Here is a 21,279-nt window from a genome sequence, read left to right as displayed (position 1 = left end):
GAATCTTCACTATAGTAGGAGAGACAGACACCCGCAAAGCCACTTATGCAATACAAGTTGCATGTCGAGCGTGGAGCAAATCTCATGAACGCGGTCATGTAAAGTTAGCCCGAGCCGCTTCATCCCACTATGCCACAAAGATGCAAAGTACTCAACTAAAGATAACAAAAGCATCAACGCCCACAAACCATTGTGTTCTACTCGTGCAACCATCTATGCATAGACACGGCTCTGATACCACTGAAGGATAACGTTGCATAGAAAACAAAAATTTTCCTACCGCGAACACGAAATCCAAGCCAAGATGCAATCTAGAAGATGGTAGCAACGAGGGGATTATCGAGTCTCACCCTTGAAGAGATTCCAAAGCCTACAAGAGGAGGCTCTTGTTGCTGCGGTAGACGTTCACTTGCCGCTTGCAAAGCGCGTAGAAGATCTTGATCACGATCGGTTCCGGCGCCACGAACGGGCAGCACCTCCGTACTCGGTCACACGTTCGGTTGTTGATGAAGACGACGTCCACCTCCCCGTTCCAGCGGGCAGCGGAAGTAGTAGCTCCTCTTGAATCCGACAGCACGACGGCGTGGTGTTGGTGGTGGTGGAGAAATCCGGCGTAGCTTTGCTAAGCAAGCGGGAAGTGGAGGAGCGGGGCGGCTAGGGTTTGGGAGGGGGTGGCCGGCCACTCAAGGGGGGCGGCCAGGCTGTGGTCTTGGGGTGGCCGGCCCCCTCCCCTTGGCCCCTCATTATATAGGTGGATCCCCAAGTGTTGGTGTCCAAGTCTTCGAATAAGACCCGAACCAAAAACCTTCCATGAGAGGGGAAACCTAGCCCAACTAGGACTCCCACCAAAAGGTGGGTTTTCCACCTCCCATGTGGGGGGTGGCCGGCCCCCTAAGGGGGAGTCCACTTGGGACTCCTCCCCCACTAGGGTTGGCCGGCCATGGAGGTGGAGTCCCATGTGGACTCCACCTTCCTTGGTGGTTTCTTCCGGACTTTTCTAGAACCTTCTAGAACCTTCCATAGAACCTTCCGCGACATTTTATTTCACATAAAATGACATCCTATATATGAATCTTATTCTCCGGACCATTCCGGAACTCCTCGTGATGTCCGGGATCTCATCCGGGACTCCGAACAAAATATTCGAACTCCATTCCATATTCAAGTACTACCATTTCAACATCCAACTTTAAGTGTGTCACCCTACGGTTCGTGAACTATGCGGACATGGTTGAGTACTCACTCCGACCAATAACCAATAGCGGGATCTGGAGATCCATAATGGCTCCCACATATTCAACGATGACATTAGTGATCGAATGAACCATTCACATACATTACTAATTCCCTTTGTCTCGCGATATTTTACTTGTCCGAGGTTTGATCTTCGGTATCACTCTATACCTTGTTCAACCTCGTCTCCTGACAAGTACTCTTTACTCGTACCATGGTATGTGGTCTCTTATGAACTTATTCATATGCTTGCAAGACATTAGACGACATTCCACCGAGAGGGCCCAGAGTATATCTATCCGTCATCGGGATGGACAAATCCCACTGTTGATCCATATGCTTCAACTCATACTTTCCGGATACTTAATCCCACCTTTATAGCCACCCATTTACGCAGTGGTGTTTGATGTAATCAAAGTACCCTTCCGGTATAAGTGATTTATATGATCTCATGGTCATAAGGACTAGGTAACTATGTATCGAAAGCTTATAGCAAATAACTTAATGACGAGATCTTATGCTACGCTTAATTGGGTGTGTCCATTACATCATTCATATAATGATATAACCTTGTTATTAATAACATCCAATGTTCATGATTATGAAACTAATCATCCATTAATCAACAAGCTAGTTTAAGAGGCATACTAGGGACTTCTTGTTTGTCTACATATCACACATGTACTAATGTTTCGGTTAATACAATTATAGCATGATATATAAACATTTATCATAAACATAAAGATATAAATAATAACCACTTTATTATTGCCTCTAGGGCATATCTCCTTCAGCTTTTTGGCTGGAGTCTATACTGTTTTTCTATCTCGGATGTTTTCCCTCCTGTCATAATAAGATATCTCTATTTTTTCATTGGTGGGTTGGAAGCCCCCGAGTGTCGTGGTATCACAGTTCTATATTTTTGTTGCGAGGTTCTTAGACCAAAGCAGTAAGTTTCTTTGGCGCATACACTATGTTTATGATTTTATTAACTTCCGATATTTGGCGAGGTATTTAGTGTACCAAGGCGAAATATTTTGGTAAGTCTAATATGTCTATATTGTACGTATTTTGAAATTTAAAGGCGTTAAGCCCCCGAGCGTGTCGAAGAATAAGAAATATATCTCCACTATCTTTATTATATTGCAGCACCGCGAGCCCGCCTCATTAAAAACCTTTCCGGCCCCACTCGGTGCCCCGAAAAGGAAAAGAGTGCGTCTGAAAACTCGCGGGTGTTTCAGTACATTGTATTTTTACAGAGAAGGACTATATTTCGACTCTAAGCGTAGAACCGCCTGAGCTGTGCTACGTTCCAGGGGTTTTTCTCGGGGACCCCTGTCTTCTTGTCCTTTATCCTGTACGCTCCTCCTTCAATTACTTCCGTTATGACGTAGGGGCCAAGCCATGGCGACTCGAGTTTTTCAGTGCGCTCTTGATTGAGTCGCAAAACTAGGTCTCCGACTTGAAAAGATCTTGGTCTCAAACGTCGACTGTGGTAATTTTTCAGGTCCTGCATCTTTAAGTCGATCTATTTCTGATAACATAGCTTTGCGGTTTGGTTCCGAAAAACGCCGCAAGGGTTGTTTGATTGGTCTCGCGAGAGGATCCAAGTTGAGGTGGTGCTCGGCAAGTTCCCTGGGTACTCCTGGCATGTCAGCTGGACACCATGCAAAGATTTTCCAGTGCTCACGGAGGAACTTGACGAGCGCGCTTTCCTATGCGATATCCATATTCGTTGCAATGGACGTCGTCTTTTTCGGGTCTATCGGGTGAATCTGCACCTCCTTAGAATTTTTCTCGGTATTGAAAGTTGATTCTTTATTTGGCCTTCCAACGTCTGGCAGCACGTCGTAGTCAGTCATACTTTTTGACGCTAAATACTCAGCTTGCATCCCGAAAGTTTCTGATAGCCGATGGAAATCCTTGTCGCACTTATCAGCTAAGGCGAAGCTTCCTTCGACTGTGATTGGTCCCTTTGGTCCAGGCAATCTCCACAACAGGTATGTATAGTGTGGCACCGCCATAAATCTAGCATATGCTGGTCGTCCCAACAAAGCGTGGTACTGCGACGGAAAATCCACGACTTCAAATTCCAGCCTCTCGATTCTATAATTTTCACGGGTTCCGAACTGAACGTCGAGATTGATCTTCCCCAATGGATAACTTGGTTTCTCCGGTGTGATGCCGTGGAACCTTGTGTCTGTTGGCTTCAAGTTTGCTAAGGATATGTTCATCTTCCTCAATGTATCTGCATACATAAGGTTTAAGCTGCTGCCGCCGTCTATGAACACTCGAGAGACATCAAATCCCGCAATAACTGCTGGTAAAATAAGTGCTGACTGCCCTGGTCGAGGAACTTGCTGCGGGTGATCTGCTATGGTGAAGCCAATATCTTGCCCTGACCAATTAAGATATTCGACTGTTGGTGGAGGCATTTTTTCTGCCATAAACACCTGTCGTGAGATTACTTTCTGAGCTCTATTGGATGGCCTTCCCTTCTGAATCATCGACACCACTCCGTTGGAATTAGGATCAACATAAGGTGGCGGTGGAGGTGCTGCCGCTATTCTGAGCTGATGTCGATTGTCGTCTATAATCGCGGGAGGAGGTGGCAAGTGAATCTCGCTCCTGGGTTCTCGAGGATTTCTCTGTGCTGCCCGAGCGTTAGCGTGCTCTGCATACCTTAACATTGCCTGAAAATTTCGACAGTCTTTCTGCAGGTGCCCTGACTGTCTTTTTCCGTTGCTGTCGAGGAAAAATGCATCTGGCACGGTCCGTTCATCATTTCTTCGGGGGACACGAAAGGCCTCGGGAACCTAGGCCCGCTATTTTGCCTGTTGCGAGAATCGTCCCTGTTATCGCCTCGCTGCTCACTGCTTCTCTGATAATCATCTCTGTTGTTTCCTCCTGTGTTTGTTCGAAAACCTGCCGAAATTTGCCCTGGAGCGTCATAGTTCGGGTACTGCCGAGGAAATCGTCGCCTTGGTTGATAATTTCGACCACGGTCCTCTTCTGGCGACCTGTGCCGTTTGTTGTGGACTGCATCTTCTCCATCTGCCCATCTGTTTGCTATCTCCATTAACGCGGATACTGTCTTTGGATTGGTCCTTCCCAAGTCCTCGACAAAATCTCCACGCCTGATTCCTGCGACAAACGCATCTATTGCTCTCTCGTCAGATATGTTTTCTGCCGAGTTTTTGATGATGTTCCACCTTTGGATATACTTTCTCATTGGCTCATCTGGCTTTTGTCGACATGCTCTCAACTCCTCTAACGACGCAGGTTTTTTGCACGTGGATCTGAAATTCTTGACGAACACGTCCTCGAAACTTTCCCAGCTGTCGATAGACCCTGGAGTAAGTTTCTTTATCCAAGATCGTGCGGCTCCACTCAAGTGCACCTGGATGCTTTGCATAGCTGTTGCCCTGGTTCCTCCTGTGAGCTTTACTGTCTCGAGATAATCAACTAGCCAATCCTCTGGATCTTGAAGGCCGTCGAACTTCTTGAAGTTGTCGGGTAACTTGAATCCTGAAGGGACTCGAGTTTTTCGGACTCTCCTCGTGAAGCACGGCAAACCACACATATCTTCGTCGTTAAGTTCTGGGGATTGCCGATGTTCCCTTCTGCCTTGCCGCGCTCTGTCGACCCTTGCTTGTGCTGCCGTGTCTCTTGCTCCACTTGGTCCTTCAGGGGCTGCCGTTGTTGCTGCTGCAGGTCGTGGACTATTTTGCCTTGCCACTCCTTCGGGAGGCGTTGATACAAACGCTGTCCCCATAGCTCCAACTCCTGCTATCGCCATATTGTATAGTGTTTCCCTTGGATCTCCTGGAGGTGGTTTAGATGCGAGGATAAAAGCTTGTGTCGCCATATACCCGGCCTCTGGTGTCTTAGGGATGATGTTCCCTCTTGTGTCTATCGACATAAAGGACATGTCGAGGTTTTGGACCAAGTGCTCTCTTTCTGCTTCGGGTATGTGTTGTAACCTTGATCTCCCTCTGTTCCGAGCCTCCCTGTGGCTATCGCCCGAAGTTCTAGATTGTCGACTTAGATCTGCCCTTCTCCTGCTGGATGCAGAAGCTGCCTCCTTTCTCCTGTTTAACTCAGCTGTCTGTTTTTCCAATTCTCTGGCAGCTCGTGCGAGCCTATATTGATATGCTTGTAATTCCTCTGGTGTGGCCGTTGTAGCCATTGGTTCTGTACCGTTCATAGCTCTCGCGGCTCTGTCCCACGCTGTTTGCGAAAGTTGAACTCTGTCTCGCGGTTGTGGCCCGACGTATTTATTGCCCAGGCCTCGTCGCAGATCAGAGGGATCGACGTATGGATTTCCCAGATCGTCGAAAGCCTCAGATGTTTCTTCTTGATCTTCAATAGCATAAATCTGATGGTATTTTGTATTCAGATCTATGTTGGGTTTGGTGACATCATCGTTGAGGTTGATGAAGACCTTGCCCACTGTGATAGATTTGTCGATGAAGTCATAACTGTCGACATTGCTTGAGCCATCGCTTATATATGAGTCCGCAGATGACTCAAACGACATGTCGCTGAAGATCTTGGCGAGTTTCTCTCTTGCCCTGGTGCTGACGTAGTGTGTCGACGAAGTTTCTTCTTCTCCTGACTCGGTTGACGATGTATAGCTTGAAAAATCGGAATCGACCGCCGATGATCCCGACGAAATCGGAATTTCGACACGATACGATCCTTCCTTCTCGACGCGAAAGTGAAACCTTCCGAACGTCATCTCCATGGGCTCCGCCAGATACGCATATGCATCCAAACGGGAGGGTGGGTGAGGAACAAAATCGACAAGACCAGCAGCGATCTGTTTACCTCGATCCATTATGTTGCTTGCGGTTGATGATGTCGAAGATCTTGAACGTGCCATCGAGATCAGATCCTTACGCCTCTAGTTCCCACAGACGGTGCCAATTGACAAGGTATCAACTTGTCAATGCCTATGGATTGTAGGCTAGGGTTTAGTTGGAAGTAGAGGGCAAGTAGATCTCGAGGGTTTCAGCCGAAAAGTACTCGACGATTATGAAAACTAGGGTTTGAAACAATGATCCGATCCTCTCTTCGTCCCTCGACTTCCCCTTTATATAGGAGGCGGAGCCGAGGGATTCGTGTTGTACAAGTTACAGAGTCCGGGACGGTTTCTAATTCATCCCGCCAGATTACAAATAACACTTCCTATTACAACTCTAACCTCCCTTAATATATCTTGGGCTCCCGAATCTTCTTATTCTTCGGGTAGTGGGCCTTCAGCAAACCCCGGGTACTATCTTCAGCAGGCCCATTTGGGATGCCTATGTCATCGCCCTTCCTAGGACTAATACATACTTGTGATTATACCCCTTGCAAGCATCCGCAACTACAAGAAAGTAATTAAGATAAATCTAACCACAGCCTTAAACTCTGAGATCCTGCTATCCCTCCTGCATCGATATACCAACGGGGGTTTAGGTTTCTGTCACTCCGGCAACCCCGCAATTAGCAAACGAGTAAAAGATGTATTCCCCTAGGCCCATAAAGGTGAAGTATCATGTAGTCGATGTTCACATGACACCACTAGAAGAATAACACCACAACTTAAATATCATAACATTGAATATTACTCAACCATAATTCACTACTAACATTTAGACTTCACCCATGTCCTCAAGAACTAAACGAACTACTCACGAGACATCATATGGAACATGATCAGAGGTGATATGATGATGAATAACAATCTGAACATAAACCTTGGTTCAATGGTTTCACTCAATAGCATCAATAACAAGTAGAGATCAATACCGGAAGAGTTTCCCCTATCAAACAATCAAGATTCAACCCTAATTGTTACAGCGGTGACGAGGTGCAGCGGTGGAGATGGCGGTGATGATGATGGAGGTGATGACGATGGTGATGGAGATGATGTCCAGCTCGATGTCGGTGACGATGGCGTCGATTTCCCCCTCCGGGAGGGAATTTCCCCGGCAGATTTCAGCCTACCGGAGAGCTCTTTTCTCTCTGGTGTTTTCCGCCCCGCAGAGGCGGCTGTGACTCTTCGCGACTATCCTCCAGGTCTTAGGTTTTCGGGGCGAAGATGTACGCGAAGGAGAGGAGGCCAGAGGGGGCTGTGGGCCCCCTCCCCACATGGCGGCGCGGCCAGGGCAGGGCCCACGCCGGCCTGTGAGGGGGGACCATGGCGGCCCTCCTCGGCTCCCCCTTTTGGCTCACTTCGTCTTCTGGAAAAATAGGATTTTTCATATAATTTCTGGCAATTGTTGATCTTCCGAAATATTGCCTTCTGACGACGCTTTTCCCAGCAGAATCCTGGCTCCGGTGCGCGATCCTCCAATAATCATGAAACATGCAAAATAGATGAAATAACATAAGTATCATCTCCAAATATGAAATATATCAATGAATAACAGCAAATTATGATATAAAATAGTGATGCAAAATGGACGTATCAGCCAGTTGCCATCCGGGGGAGCGTACGCCGGGCGCGCCGGCGGTGCTGGAGGTGCCCAGAGCTACGGCTGTGGCGGCAGCGGAGGCGTCCAGGGGTATGATTGTGGCGGCGGTGGAGGAGGCGCCCAGGGCTGCGGCTGTGGCGGCGGTGGAGGCGCCCAGAGCTGCGGCTGTGGCGGCGGTGGAGGCGGTGCCCAGGGCTGCGGTTGTGGCGCCGCCGAGTCCTGTAGTGCCAGTCGAAGGGCTTCATCCTCCGACAGGCCCGGCGGCATGACGTCGGTGGCGTACCGGGGCAGCGGCGGCTGCACAGGCGCGTCGTTCTCGGAGACGAGGACACCGAGCTTCGCCATCTCGCCGTCCATCATGTTCTCCGGGAACTCGAAAACGCGGCCCTCCGCCACGGCCAGCTGCCATTCGTGGAAGACGGTCGCGACGTAGTCGTCACTGTCGTCCTTCACCTCCTCGTTATGGTACGCGAGCGCCTCGATGTAGTCGTCCTCATCGTCGTAGGCGGCGTAGGCGTCGTCGTCGTGGTCGTCGTCGTCGTTGTGCTGCGCGCGCGTCGCCGCCTGCTGACGACGCCTCGGCGCCTCCTGTCTTCGTGGACGAGTCGGCGGTGTAGACCCGAAGGGAAAATCCCTGTCGCCCATGAAGCCTATCCTTCTTCTCTTATCCGTCTCGGTCGACAGATACATACGTCAGCTGTCGGAGTCGATGGCGTACACCGGATCGTCGGTCCGGCGGCAGGTACCGCCTCCTTCGCCGGATCTCCGCGGTCCGATCAGGCTCGCGCGCAGGGACGGGAGGGATGAGCACCCGGCGGCAGCTGAGCCGCCAGCCGCCAGGTAGTTGCACGCCGGACCAGCGCTCGCACGGCATCCATTTGCCGTGCATGAGCCTCCCCAGCGTGACGGGGAGCGGCACCCTCTTGCAGCCGCTGGCAGGAGGCCTCGAAGTCGTTCTTCTTCCCCATGGCGCTGCGGCGGTGGTGGTGCGAGTGGAGGTGTGGGGGAAGTAGGAACGTGGCCGGTGGTCTTTTAAGCGCGTCCGCGCGCGGGATACGATGGCATTGAAGGCGGCGCAGAAGCCCAGCCGCCGCCCGCCAGTGCGCGTGCAGAACAGGCCGCCGCGCCATTGATGGCGAAGGCTGCGGCGCAGACGTGGAAGCGCTGACCGCCGAAGCGATGCCCTCGATGCAGGCTCGCTGCCAGGCGGGCCCGGTGGAGAAGCGAGCGAACACTTTGCGCGTCCGTCGAGCGTCCGCAGAGACGCAAACCTGGCACATATTTGGGCCAGGTTTGCGTCTCCACGGACGGTCCGGTCACTTTGCGTCGCCCCGCTGGAGGTGGTGCCAGACGCATTTCCGATTCACGCGGACGCAAACGGTTGCTCAGCGTCCGTTTGCGTCGCGCTAGTCGAGATATGCCTATGTAAATGGGTCGTGGAAATGCCGAAGGACGACCAACAGGCATCATGGGCCGTCCAGTTCAAGGCCGAACCAGAATCCCTTCCCTAGAAAAAACCAGAGTCCCCATGAGCTGCACGTCTGCACCGATAATCCAGGAATCTGAATAACTGCAATGCTGCACGTAAGTTGTGCAAAGACTTAACCAGACTTGATCGCACGGCACATACCCTAGATTTCATAAACGTTACTGCTCGCCCAGGCATATCCACGATGGCCGCCGCCGACAGCCTATCCGCCCTCCCTGATCATCTGCTCCAGCACATCCTGTCTTTCGCGCCGGCGAAGGAGGCCGCGGCCAGCACCGTCCTCTCTTGCCGATGGCGTCCGCTCTGGCTCGGGACGAGCGCCATCAACCTGGACAGCAGAACCTACCTCTCCTGCAAACACCACGACCGCTACGACGTCTTCTTCCGCGACGCCGAGGCCGCCTTCCTCTGCCTCCGAAGGCGGCTCACCGTCTTCCTTGAGAAAGGCGCCTACCGCCGCGTCGACAGATGGGTGGACTACGGGGACGAGCCGGAAGACGATGCCCGGGTCGCCGGTCTCCTCGTCAACAACCCGGCGGCTGCCGGACTGGAAGAGCTCCGCGTCCAGTGCGAGTATACGGAATATGGAAAGTGGTACAGCCCGCCTCTCGCATCCCTGTCCTGTGCCGCCACGCTCCGGGTGCTGCAGCTACAATGCTGCAACCTCGAGCCTCCGTCGGAAGCGCCGTCGTCCGCGCACCTGGCTTTTCCACGCCTGACAGATCTGACGTTGTACTGCTGCTCCCTCTCGGAGGGGTATCTCCAGGTCCTGGTTGACGCCGCGCCGGCGCTAACTAGCCTGGCGCTCCGTTATCTCAGACGTCACAAGTCACCCGAGACTCCGGGTTCTGCCAAGGTCTTCCATGCAAATTCTTTCCACGTTCCCCTCCGCCTCCGCTGCCGGACGGTCACCGCCTTGGTTCTCGAGACCAATGTCTGCTCGGAGGAGATGAAGCATTCCCGCGACGCTGGCATCGAGCTCGACATGCCGAGCCTGCGCTACTTTTGCTTCCGGAGAGTCCCGGTAAAGCTCTCGCTGACATCGCCTGCCCCAGAGCTGGCACTAGTCCAAGTCGACACCACTCTGAGCGAGCTCAATGGGTGGAGGTACGTGCCCGTCTCGTGCATGCTCGCAGGCTTCTCCTGCACGAGGGCCCTCAAGCTGCACCTCAGCTGCATCGAGGACCTCGTCACCTCCTACCCACCTTGGTTGGAAGAGGAGCAGTGCAGGTTCATCCTACCCACCTTCTCGAATCTCAAGCTCCTCCAACTAGACGGAAAAATCGAGGACAAGAACAGCAACACGGCGTCCGCAGTGATGACGCTGCTCCGCTCCTGCCCAGCGATGTCAGAGCTCCGGCTCAGATTTAACATGAGGAAGGAGGACTGCTACCGCACAACCAAGGATCCTGTCACCAGCGCCTTTGCCCAATCCAAGGAAAGGTTCAGCAGGTTCATGTCCATGTCCTGCATAGACCGTGACATTGTGGAGCTCGACAGGGTCACCGATCTCCCGGAAAACAACCGGGAGTACAGCTTCCTGAGAACGAGCCTACGGAAGGTGACCCTGCAGTTCAAATCCAATGAGTTCAACTGCTTCCAGGTCCAGCTAGCCAAGTTCCTCGTGGAGAACGGCATGGTTCTCGAGGAGATGCACGTCGACGATGGGAACCAGCTCTGGCCGAACCACCTCTGCAACAAGGCCGCGAGATGGAGAGCTGATGCTTTTCAGAAGAGAAACCTGCCAGACACGGCTGGCTTTCGGGTGTACCAACAACCAGCTATCTAATCATGTACTAGTGGATTCTTGAAGTACACACGTTTGTAACCAAAACAGATTGGCTGTTCTGTTTATTTTTCTTTTGTGCTTGAGAATATGTATGTTTGTGGATAATTGGAGCCAGTTCTGGCCTGGCCACCTCTAGCACACCTTGAGACAGGAGGCTTACAATTTAGCCAGCTAACCCTGTGTTAGATTTCAAAGAACAATCAAATTAGACAGTTCAAACTATAGAGTCCACCGGACCCCTTTCCCGTTGGACATCAAACTGAAGTTCACGTAGTGATAAGAGAGTTCTGCTTCGTTTTCTCTGTTATACACTGATTGTTAATTTAGAAAACGATACTACTACCTCCGTTCCAAATTGTAATCCTTTTTTAGAAAGCTTAAAACCTATAATTGGAACGGATGTAACTTTATATAGATATGATCATGTTGTACAAAACATCGTATAGCATCTCATACAAATTCATATACATGATGAAGACTGTACCATATCACATGCATTTGCTGCAAAAGATAAGTTAGACCCTCTAATCGTATTCTTACTAATTTTAGCATGTTGGTTTTCGGATTTATTGACAACACGACAAAAACTACGAAACACTATTATCCATTTTGCTAGTTTGATTAACATGCGAGGTGTGATCCCATGTGAATACAATTCATAAGCCCTTTCAAAAGCATTCTTGGTCTTCCTTAACTATAGAGAGACCCAAAGAATAGTAAAGTGAATCGTTGATCGAACAACTAAATTGATTGACAGAGGAGGGGGCTCTCTCTATATATGGGGAGGGTGGGAGCACCAACTTGGAGAAGGGACAGCCTAGGGCTGCACTCAATTCTCCTTGGTCACCACCCCTCTCGTTTGGTAGATTAGGTGTGTGTCCCGTTCACAAGGAAGGTTCCCCACCAACCCCCAAAATTCATAGGTGCCACCCCCCCCCCCCCCCAATTAAGGGAGATTTGGCGCACCCTAACGGCCCCTAGCTGGCCCATGGCAGCCAACCCTAGTGGTAGTGGCCTTTCGGCCATACCTCCGACACTCCTCTAGAGCTCTTTGATAAATTTTGGAGGCCCGATTATGCTTATAAAAATTCAACGAAACTATTTTGAAAAATCCGGCTATTGCTGGGGAGCGTGGCGCAGTCATTTGTTGTTCTTTGCACTAGACATAATTTTATTCAGTTTGTTACATCCCTTGCAATCATCTAATCTTGAGGAGGTCTACACATGGAGTAGACTTGGTTGTAAGTTCTATTATCCTTTAAATTTGTAATAGTTTCATTTTGTTCATTTTTTTCCTTTTAGTTGTGTTTAGTTTAGGTTCAAGTTTGCTTTTTGCTTGTTTCTCATACTCAAAACCCCATAAAAATTAGAAAACATAAAGAGTATAAAAACTCTTGCTATGGAAAAGTTTACTAGAACTTCTGTGTCCGTAGAGGCCAAGGTATATAAAACATTGAGAATCACGAGAAGGTAGAGTATTTGAGAGATATGATGAAAGTTTTTTTTTTTTGAGAAACACAGTACAAACGCAGACGCTCACATACACGCGCATACACTCACCCCTATGAACGCACACACGCACACCCCTACCCCTATGAGCACCTCCGGAAGACTGAGCCGGCGGATTGGATCTTGAAATTGACGAAGTCACCACAGGCGCCTCGCTGTCGACGGGAACGTCGCCTCCCACTGAATGAATATTCCGCCTTTATGAGACACACAGATGTCAAACCTGGGATTTGAACTCTGGTGGGCTGGGGGTACAACCACCCTCCTAACCACCCAACCTCAGGTTGGTTCTCAGATATGATGAAAGTTAATAATGATGTTCTACACAAGTTGCTTGAACTTCATGACAAAACTTGTTGCTCTGAATAACTTTGTAAACATTTTGAATTTCAATTGTGGGTTTAGTAAGAAGCCTTTAATTGCAAATTTTCATAAGATATGAACTATATAAGACACCAAAGGAAGAAACATCATTGAAAATCCAAAATTGGATGCTTTGTTGAGGCACAAGTTTCTTTCTCACAGTGAACAAAAATAAATTTCTTTCTCACAAATTTCATGATTTCGCAAATAAATTGTGCGAAAATGCACATGGTGGGCTTGGTTGGCCCCTGGTGCAGACAGGTAAATGTGCCTTCGCATCGAGAAGGTGTCTCCTTGTTTTCCTACTTTTTCATGTTCTATCGCTTCTTCCTTTTTCGAGACAAAAATGCTTCAAACGGGGAAAAACAAATGTACACACATCATCCTTACACGTGAAAATACTGTGGAGTATTCGTAAAGCAGATTGGCAAATCATAATTTGTTCTGAAAATATGACATTCCACTTGTCACGGCGCGAAGAAGAAAAAAACTGAAAACCCCAAAAAGCATCCCCGCGCGCGCGCGGTCAAACAGTCGAATCATCAGACGACTCGGACGACACGTCGTCGTCGAGGCCGGCGAATAGGTCCATGCAGAGGTCGCCGTAGAAGCGGCCGACGAGCCGGACGAACACCGGGGCCTTGAGATCCTCCCAGCAGCCGAGGAGCTCCTCGACGTCCATGAGGTCTCCCACCTTGGCCTCCTCCACCAGCATCTCCATCAGCTGCCTCTCGAAGCCTCTGCACGCCTCCTCCACGTCCCCGTCGCCGCAGGCGGCGGCCACGTCGCTGAGACGGTGCATCGCCGTGCCGCTCGGCTTCGTCGGCGCCGCGAATACCGCAGCCGATCCGAGCCGTGCCTGCAGCGCGAGCACCCGCGCGGCCGTGGCCGTCTGCGCGGCTGGCGCGTCGGGCGTCGCCGGCAGCGCTCGCACGGCGCCACCCGCCGTGGTGGTCGGCTTCACCGGCGCCGAGGACGCCGCGGCCTCGCCGAGCTGGGCCTGGATCGCGAGCACCCGCGCTGCCGTGGTGGTCGCGGCGGGCGTGTCAAGGGACGGCGACGGCGCGCGCACGGCGGTGCCGCCGCTGTCGGCGGACGAGCTCCGCGGCGGCCGGTCGCCGGCCTCGCCGCGGTCGATGTCCGACCCCATGGACATGAGCGGCCAGAAGACCGCGCGCACGGAGCTGAAGCTGCTGGCGCGGTGGCGCCGGCGTCGGCGGTTCGTCGTCATCCTGCCGAACGCGCGGCGGAGCAGCGTCGGCTTCGGCGGCTGCGACAGCTGCTGCGCCCTCGGCCGCTTCCTGAAGAGCGCGAGCATGCCGCTGCACGGGTTGCAGTCCGAGGAAGACCTCGGCATTGTCGATCGGCGATCGGTGTGGCGAAGGTCTTCCAGGATCGGGGATAGATTTGGGTTGTTGATTTGGATTGATTACTAACTGAAATGCGGGACTCTTATGATGGTTGGGGACTTGGAGGTGGTGTTCACGTATGTAGCAGAGTGGGAGGACATGATCAACTGAAAGTCTGAAACTACAGGTGTCGGAAGCTGCGATAAAAATACCACAGGCAGAAAATGCAGAAATATGCGGATTCAACGATCTTCTACGAGCTTTTAAATGACTCCTCGGTCCATAATCGACGGGAAATCGTTAATTCTAACTGACTGACGATTGCTGGAACAGTTGGTTCATAGCTAGCTGCAGATGGAGCTATAGAGTAATAGGAGGAGGCGTCCATTGGTACGCGCAAAGCATCAAACCTCTTGCATACAATGATACAATTGAAAGTTGTGAATATTACCTAGACGGCCACCGCTAGGAATCGGCATCCGATATGTTGCTTCAGATCGGACCAGTGCCTAACCACACGATTGGAACCACGATGGACGTTAGATTTTCAGCCAGGCTTGCGCCACTCTATTCCTGAAACGAGGGCCTGATTGCATGCCTCTGTACTAATTGATTTCCTAATCAGTGGGATACGCAATTAACTGCTTCCGATCAGCACTTCGAGAATTTTAGGAAACTAACTAACTTAGCGAAATCTTAGGCATGCAGATTTGCTTCCTTTGGTACAAATTTTTTTGTTTCCTTTAATTATAATTTTCGCTTCCCTTGCAACGAGGGCCTGATTGCACTAATGCAGATAGGCTTGCAGATAATTTGGCTTCCATTACAACAGAATTTTGCTTCAAACTACAAATGTTTATTTTAAACGTAGCAGACTATTTGTTCATAAAATATTGCTCCCTTAGTAAAAGTAGTACTCCCTCTGTTCCTAGATAAAAGAGTACTGGTTTGTTGAAACACGGTAAAATTATGTTTCCATCTCCTAGATAATTTGCTCCATACTAAATAAAATTTGTTTTTATTTAACAGAAATATTTGTCATTTGAAACTTAATATTTTATTTTAAACAGGAAAATCTTCACAGTACTACAGAATAGCTTCCTAGCGAATAGGAGTTTATTCTGCAAACGAGAAAATAGGAATTTTATGCAAATGCTTCAAGCGAACAGGGTACTCCACAAATTGAATATGCTACAATCCTGTCGAGAGTTTTATACCAAGAACACGATTTTTAGCTAATAACCACATGTGTTTCCATCCTTTTTGTTAGTTGCTTCATACACAGGAGAGTACAGCTTCCAATTAATTGTATATATGCAACCACCAATCAACTATGCTTCCAACAAGATTAACACACGCTTCTTGTCAATTGGAACAATGCTTCATAGTAACAGTATTTGAATTTGAATTCATACTTTCTATGTTTCCATGATTTCTTCTATTTGCTCCAATGAACACATGACATTGTTTCTACAAGGACTGATGCTGAAGGGGAACAATGCAAGCTTCCGCAATTTCCGTACATGGACAATTTGCTTGGTCGCCAACACACCACTCAAACATGCGCCGATAGCTCTTTTGTCGTTGCATTACTTTCTAACCGTTAGCCTTACATCATTCAACCGTGCCTTACATCATTCAACCGTTCTGCTGCAAACTGACTCTTCAACAAACACTCAGAATAAGCGTCCTTCATGATGCCTACACATAATAAGAATCCATGGAAAGCAAAATAAACATGATGTGGAAGCAAAAAGAGCAAGAATATGGAGCATAAAATGTATGTACTGAAGAAACAGTACTAACTCTATAACAAGGCAAACTGAAAACCTTGACGGTGCACAACTATGTATGGAAAATAGCATAGTAAGATGAAATATTATAATTTTTTGAACATGTGGAAGCGCATTTGCGTGCCGCCATTGTGTGATTGCACATTTATGGCCAAGAACAACTATTTTCGTGAATGAAAGACATAGAAATGTTGATGCCATCCACACTCGAATGAACCTTTCACGCTCAATATATGAAACACGGGTTGATGTTATCACTACATATCTGAATCATGATATAAGATGCAATCAACGTCTATATATATGCACAATTGTACACGGAAAAGGTTCATTACATCGACCTGTATGTGCCCATTGCAAATGTACAGATTTCAAGGATGTCATACCATGCATCCTTCCTTTTTGCAACACAAATAAGAACTATAGGAAGCATGTTGCTGTGTTGAAAGTAAGTTTTAAATGGAAAAACACATGTACACAACTAATAAGAAGCATGGTTTTATTGTTACCAATGTATGCAGACTCAAGAAGCATGTGTAGTAGGAGATATAAGAAGCATAGATGCAAACTTAAGAATTCGTGGTCGTGTTGCCAATCCTCTAGGCATAAGAGGCACATATTGGATATGTTTGAATGTATGAAGCACTGAATATCTGTAGCAAAGTGCTACAACAACACACTGGAAGCATTCAAATTTTAAAACTAAAATTAGCATGTTAAAATATCTTGTGAGCCATGTAGGTGCTAAAATATATAAACAACAATCCTAAAATGAGAGATCTTGTGAGCATATGCCAACTTCAACTGGGATAAACCATGACATGAAGCATGAATATAAATCACTGTGAAATTCTTGAGAAACATGAAGCATGAATATAAATCTCATGCAGCATAACAAGCAGTACATGGAAGAAGAAAATTTATTTTTGCTGAAACATGAACATTAGTAATGTTACTATACAAAGATCTAGAATCTAGCAGGTGCATGATATGACCACATGCAGGTTATATAGATGGGCTGGTAAAATTGATTTCACAAAGAAATATATAAAGGAATAGATAGATTTTATCTCTGAAAATACAGAAAAAGGACACACGTTGGGACCAGTTCAGTAGCTATTACCTTATTCCCAAATAGTGTTGTCCTAAGAGGGATCGATAGGGGCAAAGGGCTCCCGTGGGTGGAGAAAGCAGCCAAGACCAGCTGTTTGGCCAGATCGTAGCCTTGATTGTCAGGTTGGGCAGCCTCCGGCCCCTACTTTTGCCAGCCGCTAGTCAAATCTGCTACGGCGACGCCTCCACACGGCAGAGCGTCATGCGCGTTGGCGCTGGAGATGTCGAGGTGAAGTTGTAGGCTTGGATCGGAGGACGCATCGTTGCAAGAGAGACGATGCGAAGTTTCGCGGCGGCGGTGGAGGAGAGGAGGGGAGCCGTGCGGGGATGCGAGGCCAGCGCCGCAGGCGGGGTTTGCTCGGTAGCGTTTTGGGGGAGACGATCCGGAATCATCGTGCCAAATTATGGAGAGAAAAAAAGTACAAAACTAAGCGTTGGATTAAGACGAGATCAACGGCACTGGAGAGGTCCGATGATTTCCTTCCAATCGGACCCCGATAAATAGTGTTTACCTAAAGAAATCCATTGACATGTTATTTTTTTGTTTTCTGAGCAGAATTTATTCGAAGTTTTTTTAGAACAGGGAATTTATTAGCCTTTTTTTAGAGAAAAGAGAAGTTATTTGACGTGACTTTTTTTTTTGAGGTTGAGTTATTTGACGTGACTGAACATTTCTTTTTGCGGAGTTCACAATATTTGGGCCTCCTTAGATACGGCCCACCTCCCTGGGCCGTTCTTCCTATATTCTAGCCTGGTTGAAGCAGGACTGGGTTGAAGCCTAATGATCTGGGCCTTTGTGTGACCATTGTTAAGAAACCCTGCCCCCCCCTAGAAAGAAATGCTAAAATCATGGGTCAATTTGGTTGTGGTGTTTCTTTTTTTTAATGGGTTTTTTTATAATTCTCAGTCAGACGGTTGACTTCCACCAGGGAAGGATGGGGAGCACGTCCTACATCCCAGGTGGTGAATGCCAGCCCTCCTCGGGCCTTGTTTGGTACTAGAGTGTTTATGAGGATTAGTGGGGATAATACTCTAGAGTATTGGGTGAACTTCTAGTGTCACACAATTCCCACAAAATTCCATCCCCAATGCACTAGGTAGGGGTAGAGGTTGAGGATTGAAAAAAACCACTAAAATTTGGAGAAAAGTGGAGATGAGCCGGGATTAAACTCGCAAATACTCTAGCACCAAACATGTATTTAAAATAAGTGGGGATTTGAAATTTGGTGGAGATTATCCCTGCTAATCGTCACTAAAACTCTAGAACCAAACAAGACCTCACGGTATCACAATCTAAGTAAAATAGCCCTGAGTCAGTGATGTACTTTCTTTAAAACCTTGGATCCTATTCTGTGACATTTTGGTTTCATTTGAATGAAATGGAGCTGGGGAGGTGTTCTTCTTGTGAATCTATTTTAGGCTGTGTTAAGAACCGAGTTGTGTACGAAATCGGTGCAGTCCAAGCAACCAAACGGTTGTTATAAAACTCTTCACGGGCAACCAAACACGTAGTAGATGAATTTGTTTGTATTTTTTTTTTTTTTGGAGCGCCTAGACTTCAGTCGCCTGAGACTTAATAAGTCTCAGTCGCTGCATCAGTACTACTTTAGTTTTGGCGTCCAGTTTTATGCGTTCGCATTTTTCACTAGAAAAAATATATGTGCAACCATTTAAGACATAAGAAAAATCTTAGTAGCAATTTATGTGTGACTGAAAAAGTTGCAACCCACATGTAAGTGGAAATTCTTAGTTGCGACGCATGCTAACTGGAAAAATCTAAGTTGCAACCAACATGGATGTGGAAATTCTTAGTTGCAACATATGCGCAACTGGAAAAATCTCAATTGCAACGCTCATGCAATTAGGAAAAAAAAATCAGTTGCAACCCACATTTAAGTGGAAATTCTTAGTTGTGACGCAAGTGTAACGGAAAAAAATCTCAATTGCAACCCACATGTATGTGAAAATTCTTAGTTGCAACATATGCGCAACACACGCGTCGGGCCAACAACAACATAAGCACACACAAACAGCCCAAAAGTCAGAGCACGAATCTACAAGCACAAAATACGAATCTCCAAGCGCCCGATTTAAACTTATTAAGTATTAGGCGCCTGATTTCCAGCAAATCCGATTTTTTTTAATAAGGGGTTTCTTATTCTCAGTCAACATTTGACTTTGACCAGGCAGGTCTAGCGCGACAAGGTGTAATAAGAGCATCTCCAGTCGCGTCACCCAAAGCGTCCCCCAAAGGGATTTGGGCCGCGCCGGACAAAAAAAGCGTTCCAGCCGCGTCCCCCAAAGCCCATTTTTGTCCGGCGCGCCCCGATACGGTGTCCGGCGCCCCGAGCCCGTCCCCGTCCCACAGGGGACGCTCCGGGGACGCCGGACACAACGAAAAGCGAGGCGGGCTCCCACATGTCGGCGACTATTTGCATAAACCGTTGGTTCGCGCCTCTTTTCTCGTCGCTCCTTCCTTCCCGCGCCTCCCACCCCACCGCCGCCGCTGGATTTCCCGGCCGTTTGGGCGTACGATCTGTCTTGCGAGTCAGCACCGTTGTCGCGGCTGGGGCTCCCGCCGGTCGTGCCGCCGCCGCCGCGTCGCCAGCGTCTCCCAGAACGCGCCGTCAAATCCGCCCCACCTCCGCGCACAGAAGGTGCTCGACGACTTGCCAGGTAGGCGCGATTGGTCGCTGTTTGTTGCGTCGTCTGCCTCGGCGCAATTTTAACCATTGATTTTGCTTTAGCCATGGACATCGACGATGAGATGGTTGCCCTGCTGCTGGAGGACGAGCAAGCGTTCGACGACGACCTGCGGGAGCATTTGCTGATCATCGCGTCCCTCCAGGACATGCTTGACGCTGAGGCGGAGAAGAGGGAAGAGGCCGCGCCGCGAGGATCAAGGCCGGGAAGAAGGAAGTCGAAGCCCCGGCGAGAGGATGGAGGGGCATGCCATGCTGCGGAAACGACTACTTCGCCGACGGGGCAACACATGCCGACAATTTTCGGCGCCGTGCAGGATGAGCAAGGGCCTGTTCATGAATATCCTCCACGGCGTTCGAGAGTTCGACCCCTACTTCAAGCTCAAGGTCGACGCTGTAGGCGTTCTCGGGTTCTCATCCATTCAGAAGTGCACCGCCGCCATGAGGATGCTTGCATACGGAGCACCTGCCGATACACAGGACGACTACCTTCGCATGAGTGAGTCTACTGTCATTGAGTGCATGTACAAGTTTTGCCGAGCTGTGGTGGGAAAGTTTGGCAAATACTACTTGAGAGGGCCAACTGAGGAAGAGACTGCAAGGATCATGGCACAAAATGCTGCCAGAGGATTTCCTGGAATGCTTGGAAGCATCGATTGCATGCACTGGGCATGGAAGAACTGCCCGTTTGCTTGGCAAGGTATATACAAAGGGCGTCATGGATATTGCAGTGTGGTGCTTGAAGGCATGGCAGATTATGACCTGTGGATTTGTCATTCTTTCTTTGGCATGGCGGGATCACACAATGACATCAACGTGTTGCAGCGGTCTCCGGTGTTCAGCAGACTAGTGGAAGGGCATGCTCCACCATGCAACTATGAGATCAATGGCCACCAATATACCAAAGGCTATTATCTAGCCGATGGTATATATCCAAAATGGGCCACTTTTGTCAAAACAATCTCGAATCCATCAGGTCTGAAGAATTCTCACTTTGCTACACGACAGGAGGCTTGCAGGAAGGATGTCGAGCGGGCATTTGGTGTGCTTCAAGCATAATTTGCCATTGTCCGGTACCCTGCTCTAAGCTGGTCTCACGACCAAATGTGGGAGGTGATGCAGGCTTGTGTGATCATGCACAACATGATCATCGAGGATGACCGCAAGAATCATGTTAGGTCACATGTTGATCCCTATGAGTGTCAATGCCCTCTCGCGGAGGTTGATCATGAGTTGCCTGCAGATTTTGCTGATTTTCTCGCCATGCACGCAGAGATCCGTGACAGCAATGTGCATGAGCAACTTCAAGCTGATCTCGTTGAGCATTTGTGGAGGATCAAAGGAAATACCGTGGCACCTTGATGTATCATCTAGCCCTTTTTATTATATTTGATTACTTGTTTTATTGTTTGTTGTAATTTAATTTGAAAACAATCCTCGAAAACATTTTTTTTCATATGCAACATTTGATATAA

The 21,279-nt window shown here is 48.8% G+C and overlaps 2 protein-coding genes across 2 annotated transcripts; one reads left to right on the top strand and one right to left on the bottom strand.

Moving 5' to 3' along the window:
* Positions 1 to 9,370: 9,370 nt before the first annotated feature.
* LOC127328291 (F-box protein At1g60400-like) lies at positions 9,371 to 10,975 on the top strand. The gene has a single exon (XM_051354901.1). The coding sequence runs from the start codon at positions 9,371 to 9,373 to the stop codon at positions 10,973 to 10,975; it is 1,605 nt and encodes a 534-aa protein (XP_051210861.1).
* A 2,251-nt stretch (positions 10,976 to 13,226) lies between these two features.
* Positions 13,227 to 14,387, bottom strand: LOC127329807 (uncharacterized). Its single transcript, XM_071825102.1, has 2 exons — positions 13,812 to 14,387; positions 13,227 to 13,664 (listed from the first exon to the last, which is right to left on the bottom strand). The coding sequence occupies exons 1-2, from the start codon at positions 14,202 to 14,204 to the stop codon at positions 13,374 to 13,376; spliced, it is 684 nt and encodes a 227-aa protein (XP_071681203.1). The 5' UTR covers positions 14,205 to 14,387; the 3' UTR covers positions 13,227 to 13,373.
* Positions 14,388 to 21,279: the final 6,892 nt, after the last annotated feature.

This window comes from Lolium perenne, chromosome 2 (genome assembly GCF_019359855.2).
Source record: "Lolium perenne isolate Kyuss_39 chromosome 2, Kyuss_2.0, whole genome shotgun sequence".
In the NCBI taxonomy this organism is placed as follows: Eukaryota; Viridiplantae; Streptophyta; class Magnoliopsida; order Poales; family Poaceae; genus Lolium; species Lolium perenne.
The sequence above is the reverse complement of the archived record's forward strand: the minus strand, read 5'-3'. Positions and strand labels throughout refer to the sequence as shown.